At 36.4% G+C, this 16,401-nt stretch overlaps 1 protein-coding gene across 1 annotated transcript; it reads right to left on the bottom strand.

The window, feature by feature from the left end:
• Positions 1-813: 813 nt before the first annotated feature.
• On the bottom strand, positions 814-9,456 carry LOC142554938 (ISWI chromatin-remodeling complex ATPase CHR11-like). Its single transcript, XM_075665542.1, has 25 exons — positions 9,174-9,456; positions 8,523-8,648; positions 8,329-8,435; positions 7,462-7,574; positions 7,279-7,376; positions 7,013-7,192; positions 6,709-6,930; positions 6,370-6,504; positions 5,907-6,189; positions 5,631-5,704; positions 4,671-4,891; positions 4,492-4,579; positions 4,306-4,399; positions 4,024-4,212; positions 3,833-3,864; positions 3,675-3,748; positions 3,503-3,592; positions 3,362-3,431; positions 3,229-3,283; positions 3,093-3,151; positions 2,858-3,023; positions 2,318-2,496; positions 2,000-2,215; positions 1,312-1,416; positions 814-1,224 (listed from the first exon to the last, which is right to left on the bottom strand). The coding sequence occupies exons 1-25, from the start codon at positions 9,387-9,389 to the stop codon at positions 1,207-1,209; spliced, it is 3,210 nt and encodes a 1,069-aa protein (XP_075521657.1). The 5' UTR covers positions 9,390-9,456; the 3' UTR covers positions 814-1,206.
• Positions 9,457-16,401: the final 6,945 nt, after the last annotated feature.

Below are 16,401 nucleotides of genomic sequence, written 5' to 3'. Positions count from 1 at the left end.
CGAATATATGCATGGCTCATGAGCTTATTCAAGCCTTTATCGAGCTTAAATAAGCTTAATAAATATGTATTATACATTTAAATTTTTATTAAATTAATTAAAAAATAAATTATATATTTAAAGAAAAATATATTATTCTTATCAAAATTTGTAAATTTATTATAATAAATAAATTTAATAGATTTTTCTATATATTTCATAAATAATATGCAAAATCAATAAATCAAATATCAAAACTATTATTTTTTCATCTAAAAGATTACTCATGAACTTACCAACGAACATGTTCACGAGCTAACGAGCCGAATACTGTAAAGCTTTAGTTTGGTTTGTTTATCTTAACGAGCCTCATTAAACGAGCTTTTATCGAATCGAGCTTCGAATAGCTCACAAACGGTTTGGTTCGTATACATCCCTAAACCTATACAAGAAAATACTCTATATTCAACAACTCACTCCAATGTAAATTTCGAAATTGCATATACTTGGAGACCATGTCTTCAAAATTTGGTAAGGTAATATGTATTGAAGAATTATCTCAAAATTGAATAGAGTAAAAAGATGTCAATGTTGAATTCGAAACACGATTGTGCTAATTGTTGTTTAAAGAATCTATGACAATAACTATAGGTTGTGAATTAGCAGTTAAGCTGTAAAGAACAATCTTTAAAACCCGATAAATACAACCGGACGACATTCAAATGAAAAACATAAAAAAAAAATTAATTCATTTTTCGAAAGTACAATGGACTAAAAAATAAATAAATAATAAGATCAGTAAAACAGAGAATAAAACTAAATTGGGCAAAAAACTATACAAAACGGACTATTTTTTTAGAGCGCTAGTGACTAAATGGAGAACATGTCTCAACACATTTGGGACAAAAATAAAGATTTCTCCCACATAATTTCTTAGTAAATAGGAATACTCGAACTCATTACTCATGATGTACTCGTACAAAAATAAATAATATTGCATCTGCTCAAGCATTGGCACCAGGATGTTATCTATTACCGGTAATACTAAACATTATGCTGATTGCTTAACCATTAATCAGCTAAATTCATACATCTTTTGTTGATCTCTCATGTATAACTAATGGAGGAATAAAGCCAAAACTGGCACGTAAAATTGGAGCAAGTTGCATTCCCATTTTGATGGAGGCAAGAGACTCCCAATGATGCACCAAAAAATGCAATCTGACATCATTTTCTTTTCTTTCCCTGCCAAAATATGAATCAGCTATAATTTAGCCCCACATCAAATTATAAAGTGAAGGAAACCGAAGCGAAATAGATGTGAAAGAATACCGAGTTGACATGATCGTCCATTGACAATTGCTTCCGTTTCTTTTGAGTGGAAGGAGGGCTCTCGGTAGCCTGTCTAGCAGCGGAACGCTTAGATGGAGTTGTGTTCTGCCAGAAACAAAAGAATCATAGTTACCAGAGATGTATGCCATACAAAGACGCATGTATCCTAGAGAATAGGCTCTAGGCGCAGGTCGAGATGAATGTGCTATTGAAGTGATACTTAACAATATTTTAAAATTTAGATAATGAAAAAAGTCATTTAATACATAAAATAAAATTTACAGGCAACTGAACAACGATAAAATAGAAATTCTTAAGAAATTAAGTGAATACAAATGACTCACATCAGATTTCATTTAAAATACACAATTCTTTCAACTGAGACGCGCTAAAAGTGCACATTGGCTTTAAGACTCACCCATATGTTGTTAACACCCACGGCTCACGCCCAGTTAAATGGCTTCACCTTAATATGTCAATATAGGCTAAGGAAAAATATCACTAACCATCAAGTATGGACGCATACATTGCTTATTTTTAATAACTATTTAACAGCGTTGCTAAAGGTAAAACATCACCACCAGGTCAAATAAGGACACAATAGCATCAAATATCTGCTCAAAAATCATATATTTCTAGGCTACACTAGAAAGGTGCTGTGTAAAGATTCTTTTTGAAGAGTGAATACCTTGGCTAACTTTTTCTCTTTACGTGCTTGTCTCTCCCTCTCATCATATTCTTGATTTTCCCGCTCTACCAGTCGGATGAGTGTATCACATCTCCTTGCAAGTTCTTGAGTGGTACGAGATTTTACAAACCAATCAAACCGAAATAATGGAGAAGTGCGGAAGGCAGCTTTCAACTCGTCCCAATTCCCATATCCAAGCTTGTGAACCATACATATCTGTGGAAGGATTTTTACCAGAATCATAAGTTTGAGACATTAAAAAAATATCAAAACAAAGATGTACTTCAAATAAACTGATATCATGATTGAAAGCCTCACCATAAAACGATCACATTCTTCATTGTACAGCTTCCCTTTGTTCTGGCCATATTGGATCTTCAGTTCCAGCCACGGATTCTTGTGGCGGTCCAATTTCTTCCCAATAGCCTTCATGATCTCATCTTTCCTTGAAATTCTAGCTTCTCCTCTTTCAATGTTCTTAATAATCCTATCATAATCTAGAACCAAAGTCAAAAGAATTAGTCATGTTTCAAATTTGAGAAAGTCTAAACAACAAAAGCACGTTTCTAATTCCCCAAACAGAACCTGCCACCGATATACAAGGGACGTTGACATACTCCTCTCACATACATATTATACCTCCTTGCAGGTAATGGTCATTTCAACAAAAAACCATACATTCCACATGAACTCGTAAGAAAATTTTCTATTCTCAAAAAAGAAATCACAACAATAATCAACAAAGTAAATAATTGAAAGGATTATTAATTCTTGGTGGGAAAAACGACCTAGAAATGAATGTTTCTCAAAATCGAAAATTTGCTTAAAAGTTAAAATAGAGCAATACTTGGTGCATACCATTCAATTCTTTATATCGAATTTTGAAAGCTTCAGCATATCTCTCAACCTCTTCCTCGGTTTTCCCTTCCATTTCGGAAGTGATACTTATGATATCATTTCGACCATATTTCTCACAAGCCCTGATGAAAGTATTGAAGTCTCTCCGGCTCCATGTTGAAAATCCCTGCATCCACAGTTTCCAGGTTGACATGCATACAAGTTCGAAGTCCCACTGAATATAATGAAAACTTACTTCTTCCAGCAGCCGCTCCTTTTCTTCCTGCTCTTCAGCAGTCAACGGCTCTCCCACATCTAGGTAGAAGACGACATGCCAAGGGAATATCAAACAAAAACTGATAGAAAAATGGCATCTAAATAAAAGAACATACCTTCAGGTTCATCCACGTCTATTGTGTCTTTTACCTGATTTCTCTGATGCAATTGCTGAAGCCATGAAACCAATTTAGACAGATGCCAAAAGTAAATATGCAAAAGAGAAATCAAACGGAAAGACAAACCCACCATCAGACAACGAACTTCTTTCTCATAGATTTCACTAAGACGCTGAGTGTTGAAGAACTGGAAATCATGACTGATAAAAACAGATTGAGATAGAGAAATTAATGGATAAAATCTACAAATTAATGAATGCAAGATGTTTACAGCTGAGGCATGCGAGGAATCCGTGGCTCTTTTGGTCTTGCAGGACCACTTTGACGCATCGTCTGCTTGAAGTAATCTGATTCAGAGTAACTGAAAGAAAATAAAGAAATTTCACGTCAACCGACAGCATACAATACTTGAGTGCATAATTTCAGCAATAGAAGAAACATACTTCCGCTTCCTTTCTCTTTTTGGTGGTTCCATCCAATTTTCACTCACAATTTTCTTGAAGTCAAACTTATCATCCTTCGCACATATAAAAAGGAACCAGAAAAGAAATGAGCTCAAGCAGATGAAACCACAATATTCAGCCATGAGCAAGTGATATACCTTTTCATCATCAAATGCATACAAGTCAGCACCTGCAGTAAGGCCAAACAAATAAATTAGCTTCATCAGCGAAAAACATGCCAGAAACGTGAAGAAAACAACATCTAGGTTAGTGAACCAGGAAGAGAGACGGGGCAGGGGGGGGGGGGGGGGGGGGGGTGGCGGTGGTGTGGATAAAAAAAAGACCATACTATCATCCATTTTGAATTTGATAGCATCTTCAGTAAATTTTTTCATCTTTGCATCCAGTTCAGCAGTAGCCTCTTCTCCCTTGGCAATAATTCTATCTATATCTTCATCTGTTATTGTGCTGTCTTTCGAACTAAAAACCATTTCAGCACCAAATCTCACCATTTGCAGCAACTCATCCTTATTAACAGCTGCAACAGGACACAAAATTATCGGTTTCTAGAAATTGTATAATCGTTTCATGCTCTTCTACAAAGCAAAGCCAATATTGTAAAAAGAGTAACTCTTTTGCTCGGCTAATCGTCCCTGTTGGATAACCAAAGCATCAAGTGCAAGCTTTTTATAGGCTCTCTCAATCACTTTCTCCTCAATGGTGTACTGCCAAAATAATTTGAAAAAATCATGCTCAAATTATGAGTGAGTTACACATCGACGACCCATTTTAACCCAAGTAGGTACAGGAAAAAAACCTCGGCGCAGAAACGGAAGACTTGCACTTCTTTCTTCTGTCCAATTCTATGAGCACGGTCTTGAGCCTGCAAATCAACTTGCGGATTCCTGCCATTCAACATGGCCAAGGCTCACAATGTTTAAATGTAAAATAATAGGTAATGTCATAAAACAAATAGTGGAAGCAGCAAAGTCTCACCAATCACTGTCATAGAGAATGACAACATCAGCAGTTGCAAGGTTAATACCAAGTCCTCCGGCTCTTGTTGACAGTAGAAAGACAAATTTCTCACTTCCTGGAGAGTTGAAGGCTTCAATGGAAGCATCTCGATCATCTCCACCAGTATTTCCATCAATTCGGCAATAATAGTATCCACGGAATATCAAGTAGTCCTCAAGAATGTCCAGCAGCCTTGTCATCTGTTGGTACAATATAGATGAATTCGAGGGGAATTCACGGAAAAATAAAGAACATAAAAAATATGACAAGATGAGCACCAATTAACCCATGACTTTTTATATCTTATGGTTTTCAAAACACCCCCAATAACAATTTCATATAACATTGCTGATTACGACAACTTTCTCACTACATGTTCTCTATTACAAACACATGTTTCTATACCACCTACATATTTCTTGCTGCACTTGAAAAGTCAAAGTATTTGATGAAGCCCATGTATGTCGAGCTCTAGAGTTATTTACAAACACGAGAGAAAAGAATGAGCAAAATTTGCAGGCCCTTACATTTAACAAGTTTTGAGTCAATCTGGCATTCCAAATAGCATTGCAACATGATAATTCATATACTATGTGATGACACATGCCTTTGCATTATATAGATAAGTGTCAAACATTTTCCTTTACGAACGATCACATGACATCTTAATAATAATATTAGACATGAGATATAGATTTCTTCCTTATCGCAATGGTAGTCAATGTTTCCACCCAATACGGGTACACCACAACAGCATAATCAATCAGGAATAAACCACTCTTTTTATGTGATAGATAATTTTTTAAATGAATGAGAGCTATCATAGGTTGTGTGAAATACATTCCTAAGTTTGGAAAATAAAAAATAAAACAAATAAAACACTGTTAGAACATCACAAAGTGTGGAGTGAGAATCTATTTTTTTAAGGGTGATCACCACCTGTGAAAATATCAAAACCCTGGAATCACGCTCCTTTAATTTTGGAAGCAGTTTATCTAGAAGAACCATCTTTCCTGCAATAACAAGACAATTCACAAATGAAGAGAGACGCAAAAAAAAGACAGTTGTTAACGGGAGAAACACTCTTCCAAATGACATTGCAAGGAACACGCCAAAATTTTCCATAAAATGATTTATGAAATGAATATAAAGACAAAAAGAGGCAGTCATAATGAGAAAAACATATATTCTTCGATGATATTAAAAGGAACACACCAGCATTTTCTATAAGATGTTCTCCAGTGGTATAAGGTGGGCCAGGTTCAGCGCCTTGAAATAAATAAGGGTGATTGCAACATTTACGGAGCTGCATGGCTATATTAAGTAGGCGCTTCCTTTCTCCGCCAGCATTTACAACCTCAAGATCTTTCTGTAGCAACGCCTTGTAGTATTGTTTTTGCATTTGAGACATGCCGACTTTGAGTATTGTCTCCTTTTTGGGAGGCAAACCTTTCTCGACATCAGACTTTAATCTTCTAAGGAGGAATGGCCGAAGAACCTCGTATTACAAAACAAAAAAAATTTAAAAGTAAAAAAGAGTATATTTTCAGGCTTTAATCATCAATCATCCTATCTTATAAGAAACTGTTAACACAAATTAAAGATTCACGTTTCATCAAACCTGACTAATAAGTTTCCTACGAAATGAAATTTATGAAATAACAAACTGAGGGTATACCTTGTGAAGTTGCTGGACAACTTCTTGCTGATCGTTATCACCGGAAATTTGGAACCATTCATCAAATGTTTCAGAAGAGCTAAATATCTCAGGAAGTAAAAAGTTAAGGAGCGACCAGAGTTCGTGAAGGTTATTCTGCAACATAAACCATGTTAGATACTCAACAAAATTGGTTGTAGGAGCTATGCCACATAAAAACTGAGAAAAGAATATCAGACAATCCACTTAATTTTTATAAATTTAACACACACATACTTCTGTGAAATATATCTGGATTATAAACACAAGGCAAAAAAAATTACCAAGGGACTTAAAGCACTAGAACTAAATAAAAAGTACCTGAAGTGGCGTTCCTGTTATTAAAAGCCGATAGTTGGTATTATAAAGTCTCATCGTTTTTGAGAGAAGAGAATTCTCGTTCTTGATTCGATGAGCTTCATCTATAATGATATAACGCCAACTAAATCGGCGCAAGGCAGACTTCTCTCTAATGGCCATCTCAAAACTTGTCACACAAACATCAAACTTGCCAGCAACTAGTAAATCCTCTCGTATATATCTCTGGAAATTGAGCATTAGAAAAATAAAATGATGTATAAAATCTACAAGACAGATGAATATCTCATTTGTACTGAAAGCATACTCTTTCATCAGGATTTCCAAGAAATTTCACAGCACGCAAAATGGGACAAAACCGTTTGATTTCATTCATCCAATTGCCAAGTGTAGATTTAGGAGCAACAACCATATGAGGGCCTGTAATCCCTCTAAACTCATGCAAGTATCCCAAAATAGAGATGGTTTGTAATGTTTTACCGAGCCCCTAAATTTCCAAGAAAAAAGAAATCATCAATTAAATTAAAGAGATTACTGCAAGTAGCGAGAGCACATATTTACTCATGTCCCTACCATTTCATCAGCAAGTATGCCATTAATGCCATTCTCATACAATCTTATCAACCAATTTAAGCCAGCCAATTGGTAATCCCTCATCTTTCCTTGAATACCTGCAAGACAAAAGCGCCAATGCTATGAACACTAACTCATCAAATTAAATGAGGATTACCACCCTATGAAGCACGACAGTCTTACAAGATGGCTGTGCCACAAGCCTTGTGTTTCCACTGCCAGAAAGGCCTTCTTCCTCCTCTTTGAGACACTCTTCATCTTCTTCCTCTTCAGTTATTTTTGATGCATGGCGCCCTCTGCAAAAACAATCAAAGAATGCAGCCACATTATGGCTTGTTCCCAGTCCTCGACTTTAAATTTTTTATTGGGGTCCACTGTCATGATAGTTTGTAATTGAACATCCCCACTTATGTGTGAATAAAATGAGGACACATCAAATGCAGAATGTCAAATCTAATCTCACATGGAACCTCAAAATCATGCAATGTTTATTGGTAGTGTTATAAAGCAATCTTCATAAAGTGTTGGGATCTTTTGAATGCAAAATTCTAGCAATTAGTTGATATATCATCATTCTATACATTATGCATGTCATGCAAATATAACAAATTGATGTCTCGTGGCTCTCCAACTTAGAATTGTCATCCCTTTAGAGAGAGAAACTGGTAGCTAATGGCAGCACCAAGGCGACTTCTTGCGGTGCTATTGACCAAGTTGGCAATATGTTTAGACAACACTTTCAATGGGAAAGTTTGTCTAATGAGAATGTTAGAAGTCCTAAACTTCTGGACTAAGAGAAGTGTTGGAGTCAACTAATGATTTGTGATTAGATACATGGTACTTAATGATTCAGAGTAAATCCAGGAGTTATGTAGATTTTCCGATTCAAAGAGAGCTTAACATGGACAAAAAAATTATGTTCATTTTCTGATAATGCATTGCTCACTACAATTTTTTCCACTTTATATATCTGTGTAGATCATGTAATAGATATTATATTGCACTGGCACACCAAAAAATGCTCTGAACAAGTATCAGCAGGGCACTCACCTTCCTTTTCCCTTCTTCTGAGAGGAGGCCTGATCACCCTTAGCAAAATGAGCAAACAACTCCGTCTGCTGTAATAGATATTTCAAACGACCCTTTCCTTTGTTGTTCTGCTCAAAACAGACAAGTTGAAAAATCTCAGCTGACAAAACAATATTGAAAATATGTTACTTAACAACTATTTTCACAATGTAAACCATGTCAGCATCAATAGCAGCATTCTGGGCCTCCAGCATATCTCTTATCTTCTGCTTCTTCAACCGTTGCATTTCATTGAGCCGGAGTTTTTCACGTTTGGACATTTCATTTGCAACATCTTCATCCTGTACAACAACAGAAGCCATAAACAAGCTAATAAAAAAACACAAATAAATAGCAAAGATATCTTCACAATCTCAAGGGTATTTAACAAGCCCAGATTCCAGCAGGAGGCAAAAAAACCATCACAAAATTTGTTTTCAAGTAATCAAATACTGAAAGGGATAAATTCCCAGAACCAAACATAACTAATCGGATACATTAAACCATAGTTATCAAAAGTTCACGAGGTGTGTGCCTTGGCTAAGCCTTAACACCTAGAGACATGCAAGGCACGACCTTTAACGATATGTGCAGGCTTTGGGTGAAACGCACGTATCTTGGTGCGCTTTAGAGAGACAAATTGCATTTTAAGCACCTGAACCCGCACAGTTAAAAAATCACCACGGAAAAAACAAAATCGACAGAGGCAAACTACTTGTTCACACAAATTCTTAATTCAAACACCCATATCTCGGGTAGACCTCAGTGTCACATTGTAAACCACCACACGCTTCACATAGCTAAGGCAAAAGGCGCAACTTTCGCACCTCTTCTTCGTCGTATTCTTCTTGAGCAGCAGCAGCAGCAGCAGCGTTGGAGTTGTCCTCCTCCTCCTCGTCAAAATCATCGGCGGTACGAGCGACGACCTCGAGCTCCTCCTCGTCTTCCTCGTCGTTGACCTGATCCATGGCAACATCTTCTTCCTCCGAAGAATTGGACACAGATTCATCCGAGGAGTACTTGGCTCGAGAGGATTTCGCCATTCGAGGGTTTAAAAGATTTTAATTCGATAAAGAAACAACTTGGGAGAACAAAATGAAGAGCACAGAAGAAATTTGCGTAGCCAACGAACTTATTTATATGGATGGGCTAAAAATGCGTGCCGATTCCCGCCATTGGGTTAATTTTGGGCTTTGAGCCCAAACTACACAAAGCAATTCTATAGTGGGTTGACTTAAGAGCCCAAATATTTGAAGCCCAAATGTGGGAAACACGTATCTTACCTTACCGAGATATTTACTTATTTATGTTAGGTTTAAATTCTCATCCCATTTTATTAAAACAAATGATTAATGCTGCATTTGGATGGACTTAATTTGGTTAACAGATATTTGATTTGGGGCAAAAACTTATGTGAGACGGTGTTACGAGTCGTATTTTGTGAGACGAATCTCTTATTTGGGTCATCCATGAAACATTATTATTTTTTATGCTAAAAGTATTACTTTTTATTGTGAATATCGGTAGTGTTGACCCGTCTCACAGATAAAGATTCGTGAGACCGTCTCACAAGAGACATACTCTTGATTTGGAAGACGATTCAAAGTGTTGATATTTGGTGTCCAGAATTTCTTAATTATATTTTTATATATAATATATTTGAAAGGAAACACGTTGCATGGCAAGACACAAATCTATCTCCGAAATTCTTTTCCTTTTGATAAGATTTTACTTAAAAATTTTATTTTTTCTAGAAAATTGAGTTTCTTAAAATATAGATTTGATAAGTATTAATTGGAAGAACTTGTTTTCTATTGAAATACTACTTTTCTTATTTTGTAGAAATCTATTCTAACTTATCAAGATCAACATTGGTATATATATATATTGAAGAGTAACTGCTGCATAATTGTCGAAAGTGCTAGAGAACCAAGATGAGTGAGATACAAGAGAATTTTTTAAGAACTCGCAAAGACGAATCATTTTTGTTTTACTATATTGTCGTGTGACATATTTGAGACATTTGAATACAACACACATACAAAATGTTGGTTGAAGAATTATTTTGTTGCTCTAAATTTTGGCTACACAAATTTGTGTTCTTTTGTTTTGGTTATTTTTGTTATTGAGATTTTAGGGTGCAATTTACTTTCTTGACTTGTTAAGAATATAGTTTTTTATTCTTTCACTATTATTAGTTTTCTCAACTCGATTTGTAAGGTTCAGAAATTCGAACTACATAACCTGAATGCTTGCAATCTAGGGTTTTATTTAAAATAGGTGTTTAAAGATATTTATGCATTTAAGTCATAAATATTACATGGTTAGAGTATATTTCACGATTATTTTTTAGTTTCATGCATTAAGGTTTCTAATTGCATTTCACACTCGGACGAGGAACGGAAACCAGAGATATTTAGGAAAAATATTCTTTATTGAATGATTAATTTTAATTAATTAATATGAAGTGTTTTTAGAAAATGAGCCTTGATGGGTATTTTTAATCGTCGAGTCGTATTTTTAATCAGTACATAAATTTTATCAAATCGGGAAACTTTTTGAGGGTACGGGGAATATTTTCAAAAATGTACCTAAACAAAATATTTTTCGGGAGTGTTATTGGGCTTGTTATGTTGGTTTTAATGCCTAATGGGCTCAAAATGTAAGTATTTCATTTATGGGAATAGAAACATTACAACGTAATATAACTTGTTTCATAGCAGGTAAAGAAGGATGGCCTAGTCTAGAATGCCATTGATTTAACATGCTATTAGACACTTTGATTGAATGCTATAAAGGAGTAGGGGACTTTGTAGATGAGAGATTTGTACTGAGGCAAGCTGCTGAAGAGGACAGGGCAGGGAGGGGTGTTCCAATCTCGAACCTATATAGTCCATCATGTAAAGTTCCTCGGAGTAGAACCGTCTGCGTTGCTAGGTCCTTCATAAGACAAAAAAGTGGATGAAATTCAAAAAAGACACAATTATCATGGGAAAACTTGCTAACACTTAGAAGATTTTTTGTAATATAAGGAACACGAAGTAGATTTTTCAGTAGAAAAGGATGTGAAGAAAAGGGTGGTCGAAATTTAGAGTGTCCAATATGTGAGATCGACAAACCTGCACAATTCCCCATTTGGACTTTACCGTTACCAGAATACTCTGTCCCAAGGGTGAGATTTCCAAGCTCTGTAACATGATACGAGGCACCCGAATCAGAGTACCACCAATCTTCAGTTGATGATTCAGAGGAGGCAGTGGCAAGAGCAGCAGCTGGTAAATTTGACAGAGCAGACCTGTTGAGGTTTTGTGTTGGCTGTCGAGATTTTGGAACAAACTCTTTTTCAAAAGGATAGTAGCATATTTCAACAACATGCCCCGGTATGCCACAAATTTGACATATTGGTCGTCCATTGTTGTTATGCCACCCTCGTTGACCCCCTCTGTAATTTCTGCCATGGCCACATCCTCGAGAGTTTTGAAAGGATTGTTGGGTTTCAATCTTCTTTTGATGAAAAAGAGTGGCTGCATTGATAAAATTTGATTTGTTATTAGAATTGAGATTGTAGGCATCAAATCTTCCTTCATGAGATAACAAGAGTGCGCCAACTTCGGGTAGAGATAAAGTATCTACTCTTGAGGTGATGTGCACTGCTACGGAATCATACTCCATGCCTACACCACCAAGAACGTAAATTATCTGATCCTCGTCTGTAACAGGATGGCCACATGCAGCTAAGAGATCCATGTATCCCTTCATCTTACTGAGATAATCTTTCATGCTTAATGTAACCTTTTTCAGTGTTTGGAGTTGTAATTTGTACTGCATAACACGAGCTTTTGATCTGGTTGCAAAGAGTCGCGAGACTCGAGTCCATAGTTGGGACGAGGTGATGCAACCAATCATCTGGGCTTGCACAGCTTCGGTCATGGAAGCTAGCAGAAATGAGAACAAGAGTTGGTCCTTGCGACATCAAGAAATGAAAAGAGGATTGATGGTATCGTCTGACCCATCTTCGGAGATGATGTTAGTAGGAACAGGGGATTTTCAAGAATGAATATCTCGATTCCTAATCCTCGAATACCGGCGAGAATCTGAAGCTGCCATAGGAGGAAATTATCATCTCCTAGTTTCACCGAATTGATCTGATTAGCCGGATTGATGATAATGGGATTCTGATTCGCGGAAGTAGCTGTGATATTTCCCATGGAGGTAATATGTGATGTGGCGTCTGCCATTGAAGTGGCTCTGATACCAAGTTAAAGAAAAGTAATAAAGAGAAAGGCTTTGATTCTCAGTAAAAGGGAATTCATTGCTTATCTTTTCATGAAACATTTACAATATTTATGTACACAATGGTATCACTAAGATTTTGACATATGAAATTGAATCTAATAATACACTATAACAAAAATGGCTTTTCGCAACGTGCAAATTCTCTTTCCGCGGCGCACATTGCACGCTGCACAACTGCAAGTTGTTGAAAGTTCAAGATTATCCGCGGCGTACATGTGCATGCTGTTAATACTATTATCCACGGTGTGCATAAGTACGCCGTTAATACACCTATCCGCAGCGTGCAATGTACGCCGTTAATATTCATAGAACATCTAAAATTAACGACGGTTTTTGAAAAAGATTAGCGACGGTAAAACCATCGCTGCCGTCGCTAATTTAGTGACGGCTAATGATTCTGTCGCTAATTTAGCGACGATGTTTAAATTTAGCGACGGTTACAAAACCGTCGCCACATTTCGCGACAGTTCAAAAACCGTCGCTATTTTTTTCGTCAAAATAAAAAAAAATTTACTTTTATAATTTAATAAATTTAAAAAAAAACTACAATATGACTATGATAACAATACTCATAATCTTAACTAACACTTAAAAAATTAATAAAAAAATTGTAACAGAAAAATGTACCTTAAATCGAAACTAAAATCGTATAAGAGAGAAAATTTTAAGTGTTGTGAAGTGGTGTGGAGGAAATGGAACGAAAATCGGATATTTATAGACAATTTGCGACTATTAGCGACGGTTTTTAATTAAACCATTTGAAATTGACTCGTCGCTAGTAGCGACGGTTTTTTATTGAACCGTCGTTGATTGAAATTAGTGAGAGAAGTTAATACGGCAACTAGCGATGGTTTATATAGAACTGTCGCTAATAGCGACGGTATTTATACGAAATTATCGTCGATTTAAAACTATCGGTATTTATACGAAATACTTATACTAAATATAGCGACGGTTTTTGAAACAATCGCTGACTTTAAATCAGCGACGATTTAGTAAAAACCGTGGCTAATTTTTTCCGCAGCGTGCTAATATATACGCTGTGAATAATAATATTGACGGCGTGCGATTAATGTACGACGTTAATGTCTAGACACAATTTTTTTAAAAAAATGATTTACTTTTAACAGCGCACATAAACATGCACGCAGTTAATAAAACTATTAACGGTGTGTCTTTATTGTGCGCTGTGAAAATTGCATAGGTTATTAACAGCTCACATGTAACTGCACGCTGTCGTTTATATAATTTATTAACAGCACACATAAACACATGCTACGAATATTACTATCCGCATCGTGCTTTTAATGCACGCCGTTATTTCTGTCAATTGTAACAATATTAACAGCGCACATATGAGTGCACGCCGTTAAAAGTAATATTCCCAGCGTGCTTTTAATGCACGTTGTTGATAACGTGCTGCGGAAAATCATTTTTCTTGTAGTGATAGTTTGTTACAACAAATTAACCAATTCCTTTGTTCTGGAATAATCCTTCGATTGGATCAAATGTACAGCTATTGCATGAGCTTGCTATCTTGGATAGGCTTGAGTTAATGGGCTCATCAATTGTTTTGGCCTTTGTTATTGTAGGTCCTTTATCTATATGTCTTTGCTCTCCACATCTGAAGCACTTTCCAGAGAACCATAGACAATTGCCATAATGGTGGCGGTTGCATTCCTTGCAAAAAGGCTTTACATCACTCTTTGGCGCTGCCGGTTTCTGTGGTTGCCTCAGTGCTCTTTGCTTCTGCTGACCTTGTCCCTTTCTAGGACCCGTGAAGGGTTTTTTATTCTACTGATTCGATTGTTGGGAACGGTTCCTCTTGCGCTGCATCTCCCACTCATGTCTTTCAGTGACTGCTCATCTCGAAAGGCTTTAGCAACAACAACAGTATAATCAATCGGGTCAGACAGCATCACATCCCGACAGATCGTGGACCTCAAACCATAAAAAATGACGTATCTTCTCTGCAGCATCATTTGCAATCAGGGGCAAAAAGTGACAGCCCCGGTCAAACTTCTGGACGATTTTAGCAACAGATGCATCCCCCTGGTAGAGACTCATAAACTCTCTCATCAACCTCGAAGGAACATCGGCGGTAAAATACTTTTCAAATAATACCCTCTTGAAGCCCTCCCAAGGCAATGTCGCCAGATCCACTCTCCGCTCCACTCCCTCCCACCATAAGGAAGCATCACTCTTTAGCAAATAGATGGTACAACAAACCCTGTCAGTGTCCGCCATATCCATATACCTAAAAACCACCTCCAAAGATTTATCCATCCCTCAGCCACGAATGGATCGGTACTTGCAGAAAATTTCTCGGGATCCATCCTCCTAAACCGCTCATATACTGCCTTCGGTCGGACCCTTGTAGCATTACCAACGTGCTGCTCTAGTAATCGAGCCATACCGGCTAGCACACGAGCACTAGCATCCTGATTAGGAGGAGGCGGTAGAATCTCCTCCTCCTGCCTATCCTCATTATCTTTGCGAAGAACTCATAGAAGGCATGTTTGTACAAGTCGTCCAACCCAACACATAACCAACATGCAGTTTTAAAATAAAAGGAATCTAACATTTATCTAAGACACTCATATAACCAACTTCATCTAGTAAATTAAATAAATAATAAGATAATAAAAATTTAAAGCAATAAAAATCACAAACATTGAGGCATGACTTCTCGAGCTCCTCGGAAGCAGCAGTAGGCATAACCCTTTTCAAGAATCACTGCTCTGATACCAACTGAAATGCCTCTACTTTTAAATTCATTTAATTTACACTATTTTTTTCCCTAGAGCATGCATAATTTATTCATCATAAATAAATTAGCATAAATAATCCAATAAATGAATCCCATAATATCCAAAACCATTCATGCGGAATAAGTAAATAAAGCAACAAAAGTCTAAAATTCAATTCAATAAATTTTAGCATCTTAACAGTCTATAAATAATAGCGATAATCCATAAATTCATCAAAAGTCTTTAACATATGCGGAATTTCTAGGTCCTCGGGTATGCGCAGGCCTCCCGGATGACTCGATAGTCCGGACCTCACGACTCAACATCGTCATCACCTACGACTATTCAAACCTAGTGAATTTAATGTTTCAGCATGCTCAAACCTAATATATCAAGTACATACATATACACTCACATGCATCAAAATTATTTTTACTAAAATAGTCTCCTTCATGCAAACATAAAACCTTCAAAATATGAAAATTTTGAAATCATGCATAGATATGAACATTTTTCATTTAAAATTATCATTTTAAGGTGAAATCCGATCCTTAAAAGTGACAACATTCATTCTATTGATCAATCTATAGACCATAGTACTAGGCTGTCGGGTTCAACGTCCTTTTCTTTGAGGATCCCACCGACTATCATAACAATAACTTCACCATTCACTTTTTCAATGGATCAATTATCATTGAGATTCTCGCCCCCATTCTCGACGGTTCACTCCCTTTGTCATTGCAAGTACACCGTTCCCGTTTTCAACGGATCCCTGACTACTTTTACGCCACGATCAATTCACATTCCTCAAAAATATTTCCTTTGCTTTACATTTCATAAAACATTCATAACTTTCCATATTCTTTAAATTTTCCAAAAAGAGCTCATATCATTTGTAAACGTTGAGATTGATAAAAATAACATATACGTGCAAATACGTTAAAACTTAAAAATGGCATATATCATGTATATATTTTAAAACTTTGAAAAATAACAATTTTCATGATGT

Source organism: Primulina tabacum, chromosome 9, assembly GCF_025594145.1.
Source record: "Primulina tabacum isolate GXHZ01 chromosome 9, ASM2559414v2, whole genome shotgun sequence".
Classification (NCBI taxonomy): domain Eukaryota; kingdom Viridiplantae; phylum Streptophyta; class Magnoliopsida; order Lamiales; family Gesneriaceae; genus Primulina; species Primulina tabacum.
Note: the sequence above shows the minus strand (reverse complement) of the source record. Positions and strands in the feature narration are given on the sequence as shown.